Raw genomic sequence first — 17664 nt, 5'->3', positions numbered from 1 at the left:
GATTTCAGAATTTTCTCCCATAGAAAGAAAAAGAAAAGAATGGCGACTCTCTTCATATGACTCCTCCTCAGGCTTTAGAGGACGACGAAGATGCAACTCTAACTCAACCAAAATGTAGTTTCGCAGCAGACATAATGTACCTTACATCATTAAAAGCTGAATGGACAGCCTCATTATACAGTTGTTACCAAAGCTGGCCTCAGGCTTTTCACGGTGCTAAATGAAAATGTTTTATGTGTCCCTAAAATGCTTCTACTTTTAACAACTAAATTGTGTACGCTACACTCAGGCTGGCTGTGTTCTAAAGTAACACATTCAAGCTATGCAGAAAGTCACGTTGAAAGAACAATATGCATTTCATGGTTAAATTGGGTTGTGTAGTTAAGCACACAGGAACCATCACTTCTTCTGCGATTGCATGCATTTAATGATGGCTTTATTTTTATTTCCAGCACTCATCCTATTGGCACTGCCTTTTTATATTGTTTCTGATTCTTTTCTTATCTCTCAGATCTTTCGGAGGAAACCAGTGTCCTTTGTCCCGGAGTCAGCAGTGATTCTACCAAGAAGAAAGCCTCTGTCAGGAAGAGCGCTGGAAGTCGGGGAGATGTGCCGTGTGGGTGTAAGTCCCAAAGAAGCCTGCTGTGTGTCTTCTTGTCATTTTGACTTATTTTTTTTACCCAGCTTTTGATTTATAGCACATAAAAAACATGGCTTGCTTTAGATCAGGCAAAAATAAACATGTTTCCCTTTTTGTAGTCTTTCATGTCCCGACAGACCAGTGCTGTCTGATGGGAATATGCCCTCTGTTAGTTAGGTTCTTACTAATGTTTATGATGCATTTTATCCAGTTAAATATAACTTTAGTCACTTAAGTGACTGTCAGATTACTTTAATATAAAACAGTTTTCTGCTTCATACACACATTTCTTTGTTGATGTGTGAGATACTTGCATATTCCCTTAAGTATTGTGTATTGAGATGACATGTTTTTGCAATACAGCAGATTTTTCACATTTTATTCCATTGAGAATATGTTTGTGTACTGCCAGCCAAAGTATTGACCCTCCCGATTACAGCCGAGCTACCCATCCTAACCACCGACCAACCTAGCCAAGCCAAAGACCTGAAACCCCCCACCCAGCCGTCTCCAAAGCTCAGCAGGGCATGCCATGAGGTGCAGAGGGAGGTAGCAGGGGCCTTGCCAGTGAAGGACACAAGGATGGTGGATGAACAAAAGCTACTGGAGGACAGACTGCAACGGCTGGAGCAGGAGATCAGTCACAACCAAGCCGCCTCTAACCCGAGGTCATCTGCAGGTAGAGTGGACGAGCCGCTGGAGAATCACGTATGGGAGACAGAGAATCAATAAAGTAGAATAAGGGTTAACGGGGGGGGGGGGGGGGGGAAGGGATGAAGGGAGAGGGAGTGAAGCAGGGAGTCATAACAGGGAGGAGGGAGCTGGAGATAGGGCTGTGAGTAGATAGGGTGTAATGAAACACGGAAAGGAAAAAACTATTTATCATCACCCGAGGGTGAAGGGTTCAGGGTCAGTCAGCAGACCACATGGAGAGTCAAAGCCATGTTGAAGAAAGACCAAAGCCATCTTGCAAAATACACCATAGTCGTCTTTAGTTTAGATTGCACCAGCCCTCTCGGTTCCCTTCTTCCTGAAACTATAATAATGAATATGGTTATTGTATATATAGTTAGGCCACTAAGCCCTCGACTTTTCTTGTTTGCGAGCATGTCTCAGAACTATGTATAACCGGATCTGCTGTGCTCACAGGCAGCCAGGCAGAGCTACTGAATCTGAGGCAACAGGCTCAGGAGCTGGTGGATGAAAATGACGCCCTCAAATTGACAGTTCACCGTCTGAATGTGGAGCTGAGCCGCTACCAAACCCTCTTCAGACCGTTGACCAAACAGGAAGTACGTATGTCTAGCTACCAGGTAACACCTCTGCTTTTTGAGTCGTACCTCATCTAATTTTCACAAATTGACTATTTGTGAATGAGACCTCCTGTAACCTGATTGTAGGCCATGTGAAACAGTTATGGGCTCATGCCTTGCATAAGAGACTCCCGGTAGAAGGCTAATGTAGGCAGCCTTAAAAAGCTTCCATGTAGAACAGTCCCTAATTACGGTACACCAGGGCCCTTTCTGTTATCAACCAGCCTCTATCACTCCAGCTCATACTGCCAGAATTACATGAAAACAGGAGTATCTGTTCTAGTGTAGTCCTCTGCTCTCTTCACCGACAACAGCAGCTTTTATACCAAATCTATGACCAGTACTTTGTTTTCAAAGCAAGCCTTCAAGATAGAAATCTGCCTTTGATTTGAATCCCGCTGAGCTAAATAAGGCTTATTTTTGTCTGTCCTTCTATCAGATTTGTTGCACTAAAGGAGTTGCTTGTTCCCATCTGCGGCTGTGTGTCCATTCTGGTATATTCTGTGTTTTTTACACGGCAGAAGAAGGCTGGCCTGTGGCTTTAATCATGGCTACCTCATGCTGTGTCTTCACACCAAGAGATCTCTGCCATCAGTTTGCTTCTGCTGTTGCTGGATGTCTCTGCTAGTTCTAATTCCTGACTGCCGGTGAAAGGAAGAGATAAAGGAAGAGATGAGGAAGTAGTTTTATAGCAGAATGATAATAAGAGATAGGATAAATCTGAATTTGTTAAATTGGCCAAGCTAGAATTAAACGTTGTCCACTTCCATAGATCCCATTAACACGACCATTTACTTTTGATTTCCCATTTGTTCTGTAGTTATAAACTATAATATTCTTTGCTATAGAAAATGTTGGATTAGCTTCCCTGTGAAATTCCCTCAGTCACTCAGCACCAGTCCACTAGAAACAGCAGACTTCAATCCTCTATCACCATTTAAAAAAAAAATGTTTTTTTAATTTAAAGCTGCCATATCAAGCATGGCTGCTACGTATGATGACTAACTTTCTTACTGTGTTTCATCCAGAGCTCAAGAATCAGCGGCTTACCAAAAACAGGGTCTCCTCCTCCCTGGCTGGTCAGTATCTTTATATAGCTGTACATTACTTTCATACGGCAGGGCAGGATTCTAACCGCATGGCTGGTTAGTAGTCAAAATTAGCTAATCAATCTGTTTAAGATGGCTGGCTAGTTTAATAGGCAAGTCGTTTAAAAAGAAAAAGAAAAGCTGAATGATAACTTGTTTAGCAGATTGATTTGTATTTAACATGTGTAATCATACATGCTCAGTCTGGTGACACATAACGGGTCTGATAGTTTGGAAGCTCAGCTTCACCGAAACCTGCTTCACCTCTCAAATGACCAAAACACAAAGCCAGGTTGTTCACCATGTGTCCACAGTGGCTCAGATTTACCAACCGCTGTGACTAGTGGGCTGGAAAATGATTTTCCTTCCTTCGATAAGCCCCATATGTGAATAGATCCATGGTTTTGATGTTGTGGCTAATTTGGCTAATTTCTCTTTGTCATTTTTTTTTTTTTTTTTGTTTAGCTTGACATGAAGTATTTATCTCCTTTGGTGCTGGCCTATGAAGACAGGATGAACGAGAAAGACGCACTTCTGCAAACCACTGAGGTAAAGTGTATGTGAGAGAAACTGTATGTGTGTTTGTGTGTGTTTGTTATTATTATCCGCTATTATCATCTGTCATCTGATCATTTAGGAGAATGTTACGTGTTATCGGAGACAGAGGCAGCAGACTGTTAATGCGCTGCAACATGCAACACGCAGATTTATCTGACTGAGATGTCACATTTATAACCAGTGAAGCAGAGGGTATAGGTTTTATTTTTCAATAATCAATTATTAATCAACAATTAATTGCCTCCATATGTGTCTTTGTCTGCTTTCCACAGGAGGAGGTGAAGAGGTTGCGTGTTCATGTAGAGGCTGTAATCAAAGAAAACGAGAGACTCCATGATGACGTCACAAAGATCGAAGGGGTCAGCCAGAAGAACTGGTAAGAAGAAATGTTCTCTCCGTGCATGTGTATTGGTTCGACACCATCAGCACTTGCTCGGCCGTCGCCATTCATTCCCCTGATGTAGTGAAAATGAAATACCTCCTTTATTCTCTTCTGCACCACTGCTTGCCCATCTCTGGGTCTGTACGTAAAGCTTCTATTGTGTGATAGGATGAAATAGAAGTAGTAAAACAGTTATCTCTTCTGCTGCGCTCCTATATCTTCCCCCATCACTACTCTGTCTTTTATCATCACTCTGGCTTGTAATGTTGCTGAATGCTGACTCGTATCTTTTCATTGTAAGTAGCTCTGACATGTCAGATATGGTCAGATAGAGACATTTGAACCTGTTTTAAGTTGTGTATCAACTCAAGAACAATGTGAAGATTCATTAGGACATTGGTTGTGTGTGTGTTTAAATACGTTTCTTACTGTAGACTAGAGTACAGTACATGATGTTTCCTATTGTGCTGTCTTACCACGTGAGACTAAGTGTTAAGAGCCGTTTACAGTTCATCAGTTTCCATAAAAATCCCTGATTTCCCTCAGAGAACATTGATTGTACTCCAAAGCACTAAGAACAACACCACACAAATTAGCCATCTAATTATGAATAAACAAACAGTTAGGTTTCAGTTTCCTTCAAAATATAGCGTACACATATCTGTGTAGCAGACACATAGAAGATGAAAGTCAACCGTGTACATAATGCAATTATAAAAAGAACATTTTCCGCCTCAAGACCCATCTCTTCTCCACGACCTTCTGTTAATGTGTGAGTCACGTTGTTTCACCACCGCTCCTTAGTGTAAAGCGACTTTGAGTTCTAGAAAAGCGCTAAAGATTAAAAAAGCGCTAAAAGTTATTATTAATATTACTCGTGCTTAGAAAGAGATACTGTACTTTATATTAGAATCACAAAATTTATCTAAGATCTTGTCCTCCACGAATGTTTTAAGACAATACTCTGCTTGGAATATTCATTTGTGTCTGTTGTGGTTTTTCCACAAAAATGTTCACTTAACTTGTGATAGCCAGTGTTGATTTTAGACGTCACATGTACATTTAGACTTTGGCTTTTAAAATAAAAGTGATTCTATTTCCAAAAAGGTACAATCTATTCAGTACCATTAAGGCAAGCTTGTGATTATTCATGGGGCCATATTATAGCAGCTTTGTGCTATAGACATAATATTTTTCTCCCCCTCCTTTCCCCCTTCAGTCATCAGCTACAACAACAGGCCCTTCTGGTATTGCAGGAGAACCAGGTTCTGATTGATCAGCTCGAGGCTCAGCACGTTAAGGCCAAGGCCAGCCACAGCAGACACCATTCTGAAGGTACAGCGACAACCTCAAAGCTGCACATCCTTGGCGACTGTGTTGGTGTCTCCGAGTGCACCAGCTGGAAGATGCAGAACACAGCACCACAAATCTGTAGCCCACAGCAGATTTTGTGTGTTTTTCAACAGTTAGTATAACAATGAGGATACAAAATGAACAAGAAATAGTTCGGTGAAGAAGTTCCGATCCGATTTCAGTTACAATTCTTCAGTATTTTATGTTGTTAATGGCTACTTTATATCTTAAAATGTGACACAGCAGGGTTGGCTTGAAATGGCACTTTAGGAATAAAACATGAACCGCTGATTTAGGTTTTTTTTTAAAGTTGAAAAGGAGGCTGTCCAGCATATTTAATTATTAATGTAATCGGTGTACTGCATAAACAAGCAGAATTCTACTTCTCTTCCCTCGCTTTGCAGTTTCCAAGGTGTGTAAGCAGCTGATGTTGTTGGAAGCAGAAAAGCAGCATTTGCAGGAGGACCTGGAAGAGAGCAGGAGAGAGTTGCAGAAAAATGGAAGGGATGTACAAGTGCTGCAGGCCCGTCTCAAGGATGCCGTCACGTGGGACGAACACTGCAACATAGCTGGGAAACTCAGACGGTACGGCTACAATGTGTCATTTTATCAAACATTTCTTTCTTTAAAAGGATGAATCAGTCGGTATTAAACACAGTTCTGCTTCTTAACTGGGACACAGTTATTTTCGTTTTGCAAAGTAAGAACAAGAAAGACAAGAATGTAACTACTCAGTAGTTTTTATTAGTGATACACACTGCGACATTGTGGCACACACTCTCGCTCGCTGTATGTTAGGAAAGGGTGTACAGCGTCCTTGATTTTGTCCAAAAGGCCACATGCCAGAGCTTCTTGTCGTCTTCTTACGTCTTACTTCAGTTTATTATTTATTCAGTTTAAAATTGATTTGTAGAAGACAAAACAAGAACAAGACAAACAAAGAAACAAGAGTAGCACCTGAAGCATTGCTTTGTTAATCGCAGTAAACAGGAGCACTGGGATGTGACGAATGTTGTACAGAATCCTAGCTGTAATTACTTTAGTTATATTTGATAGAGGTGGGAAAGTAATCAAAACAAGTAGTAGTAAAACTCTATGTAGGTTTGTACATTTTGTAGTGATGGAATGTTCTTTGTTGAAAAGTGTTCACCAAGGCCCAGATGTTTTGTTATAATGTGCTGTGCAATCTGCTCGTGGCTCTCAGACAATTGGAGCAGCAGGAGAGTAGGAACAAGAGTGAGATGGATGAGACACGTCTCAGATCGTCCAGCCTGCAAGAGGAGAACAGGAGTCTGGCTCTGGACAAGGCCAACCTGACTGCTGATATAAAGAGAATGGAGGCTGAGCAGGATCTCACCAAACAAGCCAACAGGTACTTAATATACTTCTTTCTTTGTCTGATATCATCTTACACATGAAGCCTATGACATGCTAGTCAGCCACTATTCCATCACGTCTCCTCAAAGAAATGTTAGACACTTTATTTTAGCAGTGTACTGTCCCTGTTAATACTACTATTGCTACTAATACTGTTGATGAGACTAAGATGTGCAGTCAAGACTAGTCCAGCTAATATCATTGGCATGTTTTATAATCTGCTGTTTAAAAAAAGCGTTTAAATGTGAATGACAAAATCGACTTAGAAATTCTTCTAAGATTGATAACGGGCTGTTTATAATACTTATTATACAGTAAACATAGAAGAATGTGATTATTTAAAGCCCCTTCACACACATTGTCCACCCACACATTACTTTGCTAGATTAGGGCCTCAGGAGAGTGCGGTCATGTACAAACTGTTTGATAGACATCTCCCTCCATCTCTTGTTGACTTTGTTGCACCTCTTAGGACATGGAGGCTTACAGCTCAATTATTCTTACTAGTACATGGAGTTTAGTGACCTCACATCACTTTCAGCATAGCTCTGCTCGACTTTAACCTCGACAGAGGTGCAGTCAGCCGGAATATAATATAATGAAATACCTGTTTGGGTTTGCAGGGCATATAATGGTTATACAATTCTGGCTAATAATTATTGAATCAAGTGTGAACCAGAGAGTTTAATTGAACTAAAAAAGAAAAAAAAACATGAAGTCCTCCTTAAATCAAATCGCCAACCACTTCATCAAACCACTAATTAGCACTCCCAGTTCATGCTGAAGTGAGATTTGAGCTGGTAGCTTCATCTCTGGTTGCTAGAAAGGTCAGCGGGGTGATAACTAGAGGCAATGCTCAGAACCCCTTTTTTGTTCAGTGTTCTATCTCATGTTATAAAAAAATATGCCCGCTCTACCCAAAGAGTACAATCAAAATTATGTCTTATTGCGAGAGAGTTATTTAACAATCTGTAAGTTGCCAGAGTGACTTTTCAACAGTTCACATTATACCACAGTTCACATCAGGTTATTCTCCTACAGTACACAATTTATTTTGGTCAGGGATTCCAGCTGTTTTAAAATGTGGTCTGGTCTCTGCCACTTCCCTCGGCTCCCTGGAGACCTGAGGTGAGATTAAAGTGGACTTTCTCATTCTGAAGTGTGAAGATTGTCAGAAGGTGTTTGATTATTTGATGTGTTCACCATGCTCCCATCATAAAGGCAGGGTCTCAAGATGTTTGTATTCCCTGTTTTCAACCGTTCCATCTGCCCTGTTTCTTTCCCTTAACCCCTGAGACATTTTACTCTTCTTCACTCTTTTCTAAATCTCTTCCCTTCTCCACTTTATTCGTCCTCCTATTTTTTGCCATCCTCTTTTTTCTTTCTGTCTCATTGTTTTTCTCTCCCCCCATCTATTGTCTTATATTCAGTTTTATTATCTTCTTCTCTCTCCGTCTCTCCATCATCCAGGAAAGCTGAGAGGAGGATGAGTGTATTGAAGAGACAGAAGGAAGAGTGCGGGTTGAAAGAGGAAAACACTCGGCATTACATGGGAGCTGTCATTTCTGTGGCTGAGCACATTTCCCTGGAGAGAGACCAACTATTACAAATGGTACTACCAATGCTACTGATAGTGTTGAAAGAATTAGTACATCACGTGGTACACATGATTCACGTTGAGTAGCAGCACTACTGACACCCTAGTGAGACAATGTATGCACATACAGGTGCTGGTGATATCCCTGACACCTCTATGACTGCAGTAAAACAAGGGAGTACACATTGAACTCTTGACACTGCAGAAGGTCTGGGTATTACACGTGATAGTTCAGACACTCATAATCTCTATAAGCAGATAGCTGCATATGAATGCAATGGAACAAGATTTTGGTGTCAGAAGCGTTCTGGTTTCCGCTTGGTCAATGCTACTCGGACGACAATCATGTTTGAGAGAGTGTTGGCTGCAAGCAGGGAAACAATCAATAATAACCCATCCGCCATCATCTGACGAGGATTTCTGCTTCATTAGCATTTCAAAAATCCTGAACCTTAGAAATGTATTCGCCCCCAAAGGCTAAATTGTTGTCAGCCAGGACTTAGACACACCAACACACAGATCATTTCTTCTGTACAAAAACGGACTAATTAGTACAATTATTATAGCTTCCCTATTATAGCTTTAAAAACAATTCAAAAAAATCTAAAATGTTTTCATTTGTTTTTGCACCAATTTAATACAAGACTGTATTGATCCCCAGGGGGGAATTCAGCACAGATAAAAAAAAAACAAAAGTAAAAATAAGAATATAGATTAAAAAAAAATAAACTAATCAAAAGCAGTTAAACTCAACATTGCAAGGCAAGTAGTACACATACAGTACCCAGTGTTGTACTTCAACTACTAGTGCAGTCCTGTCTAAAGGTAAGTCACATAGTGGTGTGATTAGTAGACGCGAAGTCATCAAAACATAGTATATGCAAGAGTGGTATGATCTACTATAACAGTGTACACCACAATATACATAATATGATTAAGTAATGATACTTAGTGTTTGTCTGTATAAATATATGAATATAATAACGTACATAATGTAATGAAACATTTTTGACATAATGTAGTATGGGATATTCAACATAACGTTAAGTGTAGTGATTTCACTTTATACTTTATGTCCCATTCTATATTCTACTGTACTATTTTATACTATATTATGTTAATATATGAATATAATACCTTTATGTGTTGCAGTAGTCCATATTCACAAATAGTAAAATAGCAACTCATGCTGTGTTACTCCATTTAGGCTATTGAGTAATACGGAGCAGCATGTTGCTGATGGCGGTTGGTCAGCAGAGGCAGAAAAGTCAGAGGAACCTTTTGTTGTTGGTGCCAGAAGTCGTGTATTTGTCATTTATCAAACACAGCAGTTTCCAGTCTCCATGTCAGCACAGCTGTGAGATGCAGAAAAGGGGGGGGGGGGTGATGTGATAAGTGTGAGAGATTAAACATTCCACAGAATGTACGTAAGGTGCTTGAAATAGACCCTTTCGCTGCAGACATCTTGGCATGTCATAGCAGGAAAAGCACCAGTGTAATTGATAAACATATAGGTGAGCTAAAAATGACGTCCTGTGTCTTTTCCTTGACCTCGATGAGAAAACATCAGAATGTCAAGGAATCACACGGCCTTTGTTTTGGCTGACATCTCATATCCACTGAGTGCACTTTTCTAGTTAGTGATTTTGATTTTTCAGCAAGAAATAATCAGGCATGAAATCATAGAATATTTAATTTCGAAGAACATGTAATTTTCTCGCTGTGGAGCATTGTATTGATTAACAAAAGACTCTTATGTTATTAATATGACTTTTTGTTCTTTCAGAGCCTTAATACTTGACTGAAGTATAGTCTTTTTTTTGGGTGATAATTCTGACATGGTAGAGGAGTTGCTCTGCAGTTTTGGTAGAATATAATAATATAGTCAGAGCCATGTCAAACCCAAAAACATTAACCTAATCTGAAACAAATAGAACTTGGCTCAGTTGGCTGAGTGTGTGGCAGAGGAACTGAGAAAGTTTTTCTGTTAAATGTTAACAGATTCAGGGACTCTTTTTAGAGGAAAAGCCAGAGCCCATCATGTGTGGAAGGTCACACTGACACCATATTAGAGGTAGCGGGTCTAAAGCTAACAAGAACCAATTTGTCAACAAGATGTGTGTGTCTGTGCATGCGCACAGTAAAAATATGATTTGTTATTTGCTGTGTTGTGGCTGGACCACATAGGAGCTGTTCTATAGGAGCAGATTTAAAGAAGACTGGCTCTTCCATTGAAGTACAATTGTAGTTGCCTTCAATGTCTGTCTGTGACCTTCAGGATTACTGCATGTATGTTAATATCTGAGACACTATCTGATGTTCTCGGCACGATACAAAAACATCTTTCATTTTCGATGAAGGAACTGTTTCAAAAAGACTTATTATTTATTGTTATTTTGGATGAATTGATCCAAGCTGAGAAACATAAATAAAAGTGTAGAAATGCAGAAAATAAACATGCTCTCTTATTCAAATTACACTCCAAGAAAATGTACTTTGGGAGCAGCTTTTTTTCCTTCTTAATTACAACTTTAAAACAGAAGCTCACGTCATCCTTAATGGGGCGAATTTGGGACTTTTTGGCTGCAATTGCGTTGTGCAATCAATTCGCTGTAAATTACTTTCATTTTACAGCACAAGCTGGAGTTAAATTGATTTGACGCTGCATTAGCGCAGCGCTAGCTGTGTTTTGTAGGCTAACAGACATTTCACCATTGTTTTGATGCTGTTTTTATTTGTATCCTTTTCCTTCCTATTTTTCTGCACACCTAAAACCTTTGATTGGTTATATTGAACTGAAAACAGATATTTTGTGGCAGTGTTTTTACCTCACATGGGACTACTGTTAATTGGCAACAGTTTCAAGAGTCTTTCCTTCTTTTCCTTTATCGTCTCTCCCATAATCCCTTACTTCCTTCATCCAGCTGTGTGTTCCACCCCCCCCCCCCCCCCCTCTGTGTTCCTCTCTTGGATCAGTAACCCCCTGTCTTCCTTCTCTACCTCCCCAGGCTTCGGTTCTTCAGCAGGAAAAGCAGGGATTCGTCAGCAGGATCCTGAATGGCACATTACGATTTGGAAAACTACAGGAAGAAGTCAAAGTAGGTTCATTCAAAACGGCACTTTCACACTACAACCGTTGCCACTGACCTAAGCCCCGGAACTACCCTGCTGCATGGCGGGCAGGTTAATCTCATCTTAACCCCTGATGCCAGAGTAGCATGTGAGGCTACAACTTTGGCTCAGCTGGTGCCTCAACAGTCCACACTTAAACGCAGCATTTTATCTGAAGTCAATTTTGTCCAAGATAACACTCCAATTTATTTTCTATTGATCAGCCCACTCCACTGCACTTGATAGTCCATCTACTATCAGTCTCCACTACTCAGAATGCATAAATTGACTAACACTTGCTCAAGCTGAATTCATTGACTTTCTAGCTCTTCGTTTTCCTATCTTTAATAAAGTGTAGAATCAACAGCGCAGAGTCAGCATGTGAAATGTAAAGCGAACACCAGCAATGATAGCAGTGTTGCTGCGTGTGTGCCGGTCTCTCTGACTTTGGCCCATTGATCTGTTGAGTATCTCTGTGACACTGCTCCCGCTAGTAGCTATGGTGCTTACTTGCTTATATCGGTGGCTCTGATGTTATTCCTGCTGCTCATTACTTTCTGATGTCTGCTGCTGATACCAGTGTCGTAGTACTCGAGACCAGTCTTCAAGACCCCTTTCTCAAGGTCCCACTCTCGTCTCGTCTCGTCTTGGCCGTGCTTTTACTTTGTCTCGTCTCGGTCTCAGACAAAGAGACTCTGGATTTTACGTCGAAACCGGTCGAAACCACAACTGTGGGGATATCACTAAGTTGCCTGTGCCTGTCTGATTATTGTCTGATAATTACTGTGATTGGATGTAAAACTTCCTGCTTCAAATGCAACCAATAACTTCATTGATTTCTAATTTCAATTGTCTACTTTTTGGCTGTCGCCACTTTGTTCAGACCTGCCGTAGCTTTAATATAAATAAGAAAATAATTTCAAGATTTGTTACAACACTTGTTTGTCTGTTTAATATCGCCTTACAATTTATTAATTCAAAAATGGTTAATTTCTGATCTGTGCTAATGAACTTGGATGTTTTTAGGTATAGGAGGCTGTAATAGACACTATATGATCATCATGACATCTTTTTTCTTTCCATTCTGTGACAAAAACTGCATTCCATCTCTTTCCAGACTATTCCAGCAAATCCCCATGGCAACCTTTTCTACATCTGCCTAAATGCCAGTTTGAATCTTAGCGCTGTGATGACAGTTGTGCTGCAGTGCCAATTGGTACATCCTGTCATTATTGGTTTGTTTGTCATGCCAGGCGTGAACATGGCATTGGTCCGGCAGAGTTAGTGCCTTGCTCTAGGGCCGGTGCTCTGTGTTCAAGCTATCAGCAGCTCTTGTCATTCGAGCCACATCAGGGAAACACATCTCAGTGGGTCTGACAATTTTATTTGTGTCTCTATAGCAACAGCCCAGAGAGAAAGAGATGTGTGTTTCTGTGTGTGGATGAGATTTATATTGGCGGTAATTAGACCATTGAAAGTGAAGAGCTATAAATGTTACATTTTATATTTCATTCAGTGTTTCCTACAGGATGTTGGGGGTCCTGGTACATGCTCCCCTGGACATTTAAGAAAAAAATAAAGAGGATCTATGAAGAACTTTGTGCTCTTGTAAACAATGTTGTGCCCTCGCAGTGATGGAACGAAGCTTAGTACATTTAGGCTCCTCAAGGACTGTACTAAGATTTTGAATGCAGAACTTTTAGTCTACTGGGAGGTCTAACAAAGCATTTTTCCCCCGAGTACTCTTTCCACCCCTGTGCCCTAATGTTCCCTCAATTTAACTAATTGTGTCGGCTAGAGCTTGTTAAAAAAGTGTTTACAGGCACTATTTCCTGAGACTGCTCCCTTATTCCCTGCCAGCTGAACAAGATATTAACAAAGAACACTTAAAGGTGAAACGATACTTCTCCTTCAAGGTGCTGCAGTGGTTATACTGGAATTGTTTTAAACACAAGTTATAAACCACTATTGCAGTGCTCGTTCAAAATGTTCCTTTTCGAAACTTGCCGATTGCATGGCCTCTGCTCTTCCTGCTTGCAGCTTTTTTGAGAACCATTAGTCCAAAATACTTCACACTCAACACTGCACTTCCTTGAGTCCTCATCTAATCACCCACCATGTGTGCAGTCAATCCGATAAACAGTTGACGAGAAAATTGAAGGACAGACAGACAGAGACTCCATCCACTTTAGTTAGATTCACTGTCATAGATCTGCTACAACACAATAAACAAGCCATATTGTCATTATTGATTAATGTGTTCTTTTTAGGGTAATCATTTACAGACATGGCGAGGAGGAAATTGTGATTTTAAAAAAACAAATGTTTTCATTCTTTGATCCTCGGCCTTCTTTTGCTTGTATATATGATTATACTGATATCTTAATTGCATACTATATTGTCCCGTTTAAAATGGGATCTGACCCTTCACTTCTGTCTAAAATCTGAGTTTTCCTCATCAGAGGAACACACTAAAACAAGCACATTTGTGTAATTATCTATTAATTCCAGAGGACATGAAGGCTGTCTTTTTTTTCTATGTGAAGATCCACATTTTGTTTAAATTTCTAGCTAAGTCAAAACTAGTCATTCATACATCTGCCTCATATGGTAGTGTAGTTTAGTAACCATTAACATGGAAAACATCCATGTATGTGCTGCTGTGCAAAAACATACCAAAAAAAAAAAAACATTTATGTCAGTGATGAAGGTAAATAAGATAACTTTTTCTGACATTGTTAGAGAAAATAAATCAAACGTATCCCAGGCCTAACAGTGCACCTGCCAATCTCATGTATGTAATTTAAACCAAACGGTTTTGGTTTGGTTTGAAGCGCCAGATGCAGCATCTTCCCATCAGATTTGATGACTTTAAATAAACATAACTTTGATGGGTTGATGTAGGCCAGAGCGTTTAAATGACAATAACAGTCCACAACATGATGGTTGCACATTTCCACAAGTGTTCCATTTTAGAGCTCCATGATTATATTCCTTACCTATTTGCCTGCTTCAGTCAGATTTTCCACAGCACGGTCCCTTTTGTAGTCCACTGCAGCTCATAGGGGCGGCTGAACTCTTTCTCCCAGCAGCAGATGAGAATGTTCATTTCAAAAGTTCTGGCTCTCACACTTCATACCAAGCTGAACTGCTACCAAATCTTTTTAGTGACCAGCTAAAACCTTCACAACCAACTCCAGCTCTCATTTGATTGTTCTCAACCTATGGTGATTGCAGTGCATGTGGCCCCATTATCAATTGAAAAGATAAGGATTGTGTGTTAAGTGTGTGCTATAAAGAGAAAAAGCAGATTGAGACTATACATAATTCATGTTCAATTAAAATTCATGCTCCTCCATCTCCTTGAAACACCTGAAATTGTTGAATATTTTAGTGAATGCGTGTATAAATATAGGCAGGTCACAGGTTTGCGTGACCCGTGCTGCTTGATGCTAGCGGGGAACTTCTCTTCCCAATCAAAATCCTCCTCCGCTCTTAGTTAGCATTTCCTTCCCAGGGACCCTTCACATAACATTGATCGCACATAATCATAGGATCGCATAGATATTTGCTCCCTCTGAGACCCTTGAGCTCCTCATTTTTTTGTGTTTGTTATTAATTGAAGAAATTCTACCACTTCACTCCTTTGAGTTCAATTCTCAAGGATTCTTTATTTTCACAACCTTTCCTTGACAAACTACACTTGTACTGCACACATTGTGTAATTTAGACCATTTTTAAATAGAGAAAGAGTCCATATGCAAACTGATGACAGTTAGGTGAGGTCTGTGGGATATCCTGATATTCAGGGTCCTCTATGTGTTTTTAAATGTGACCTGCCACTCAGCTCAGAAAGATGAAAGCAGAATCCTGTAGATGTCAGACGGTACAACCAGCAGGGCAAACGCTCCGCTGACAACTGTCTGACCTGCCGCCGTTGTCTCTCATCTCTAATATATTTTCTGTTACTTCTTATCGTGTCTGTCTCCAGCTGGTTGCACTGTATAAACCAGCCTCAGCACTTTATTGCTTTATTATCTTTGACTCCTATTGTACTTAAAAAAATAAAAAATGAGAGGCTGATTGATCTCGTTCGAGTTAGAAATACTATCGTGCTGAGCTTCCATCATTACATGTGAGAGAAATTGTTCTTTTGTTGTCTCTCGCTTTGGAGCTATCGCTATTTTAGCGACACTTGAAAGTAATCTTGTGCAGCCAGACCTCCATCTCATCAATCTTGTGACGGTTTGAAGAATCTTGTTTAAGAAAATGGATTAAGAGACTTTACAAATCCAGTGGATTGGAGATTAATATGTTTTTTCTGTAAAGTCACAAATAAGCCCCTACCTTCTGTGATTTGGTTGGTTTGAAGTACAACAACAGCATCCTGCCTCGTTGAGGTGGATGAGACACACTTTGCCAGATTAACCTGCGATGACAGCGATGTTGACTGTTATGGACGGAATCAGCAGGCAGCAGACTTAGAAATAAGAACACAAGCAAAATATAGAAAATAATTCTCCATTTATTTCATTGTCTAGTAGCGTCTGTAATCAGAAGTGTGGCACTAAGCTGAGAGCTGCAGTCTGTAGATCAACACAGGAAAACATAGAGGGAGTGGGTACAGAGACGGCTAGAGAAACAGTGATAGAAGGTTGACAAAGGAAAGGTAAGATAGGGAAATGTGTAGCCCACATCAGAGAATGAACAGGACGAACTGGACATTATACTCCATTTTGATGAGAAATACAATTACCTGAAGTTTGTTATTTCTATCTACATTTGATCAGCCCAGGTCCCTCAGTTATCAACATTGCACAGAAAAGGTTGACTCCTACGAGTAAAATGTGGAATGAGTACAAGAAAGTTGGTAAATTTCACTTGTGCGTAACTGCTCCGAGCACCCCTCAAAAGTAGTGCGAATTGATAAAACCATCAAATTCTAAACCACCATGCTCAGGAACAGAAAGTTCCACTTACATAATAAAAACACTCGATCTATAGTCTAAACCTTTTATTTTTTGAAGTGGTGCCGGAAATGTCACCCTTTGCTGGGTACAACTGCAGCAGCTGAAGATGTCTCAGAAGATGCTAGCACACTGAAATGTTTGTTTTGGTCACATAGCTATAATGAAAACTACTGTTTAGTACCCACAGAAGAACCTTTAAGCTTCAGCAGACCTAATCAAATATAACAAATGTTCTCTCTACATACATGTGAAATTGCATTTAGGACTATAATAACTATAAATGATAATAATTGTTAAAATAACATCGTAGTTTATTGTTACCTTCCTTCCTGAAATCCACATGCCAGGATGATGACATGTAGTGGAGCGTTTGCCTTACATGCAAAAGAAAACCAAGATCAATAAAGCACACAACCTTGAGGTGCCACACAACAACAAATCCACATGGCTTCAACATGGCAGTATGTGCATGTGACTTACAGCATGAAGGTAACAGAGGATTCCCAGAGCCATAAACTGAACCTTTAGTAGCTTTTTACAACCGGTACCACAAAACACGACAGAGCAGCCTGTGCTATTTTCAAACCGACAAGGAACTGAATGGTAACGGTCGTTGCTTAACATCAAAAGACTATCAAAAAACCTGAGATATGAGTCTTGGTTTATGCCTCATATGTGCTAAATCCATTTAACGCAATGATGGAGAGAGAGAAAGAGGAGCAGGGCACATTCAAAAAGCAACGCTCACGACCTCATCACATGTAAGACCAAAGCCAATGCTGTGACAGTTAAAGAGGTAAAAAATAAAATACTATTGCCAATTCACAGTTGATTAGGTCATTTGTATTTAGTCTTCGCTGACATGTGCATTGCATACAGATATGCATACAGCCTTTTCCTGTAATATTCCTTGCATTGTTTAACAATACACTGAAATTCAACAACTTCAACCCATAGATGTCAGTGCACCAATGCTTTTTCTCCATGCATTTTTTAGGAGCTCATGGCAAGACCAGTATCACAATTGAGTTGACATATATTCAACTTGCACAGAGGGGAAATATTTGGTAACGTGTAGTGCCATGAATGCTGGCTTATGGACCTGAAGAACACTCTATGAAAATATAAGTAATTAGTGCCTAAGAGGTGCTTTTGATTTTGGTGGCCAAAGTCCCATACAACTTTGATTTTCCTCCGTTTTTGTCTTTGGGAACTCACAATTATATTTTGGTGGCACAGTGTTGATAAATGAGGGCCGAGGACTCTATCAGTGCT

General features: G+C 40.0%; 1 protein-coding gene across 1 annotated transcript in view; it reads left to right on the top strand.

The window, feature by feature from the left end:
* cep89 (centrosomal protein 89) overlaps window positions 1-17664 on the top strand; it is a 50219-nt gene that overhangs the window by 4963 nt on the left and 27592 nt on the right. The window contains exons 6-16 of the mRNA XM_076078087.1: window positions 512-622; window positions 1080-1319; window positions 1790-1932; window positions 2982-3032; window positions 3507-3590; window positions 3872-3975; window positions 5201-5316; window positions 5739-5919; window positions 6539-6706; window positions 8182-8323; window positions 11317-11406. Of these exons, the coding sequence (XP_075934202.1) occupies window positions 512-622; window positions 1080-1319; window positions 1790-1932; window positions 2982-3032; window positions 3507-3590; window positions 3872-3975; window positions 5201-5316; window positions 5739-5919; window positions 6539-6706; window positions 8182-8323; window positions 11317-11406 (1430 nt within the window). The remainder of the gene's footprint in view (window positions 1-511; window positions 623-1079; window positions 1320-1789; window positions 1933-2981; window positions 3033-3506; window positions 3591-3871; window positions 3976-5200; window positions 5317-5738; window positions 5920-6538; window positions 6707-8181; window positions 8324-11316; window positions 11407-17664) is intronic.

This window comes from Anarhichas minor, unplaced genomic scaffold (assembly GCF_050575085.1).
Source record: "Anarhichas minor isolate MPS153535 unplaced genomic scaffold, ASM5057508v1 ptg000062l, whole genome shotgun sequence".
Classification (NCBI taxonomy): domain Eukaryota; kingdom Metazoa; phylum Chordata; class Actinopteri; order Perciformes; family Anarhichadidae; genus Anarhichas; species Anarhichas minor.
The sequence above is the reverse complement of the archived record's forward strand: the minus strand, read 5'-3'. Positions and strand labels throughout refer to the sequence as shown.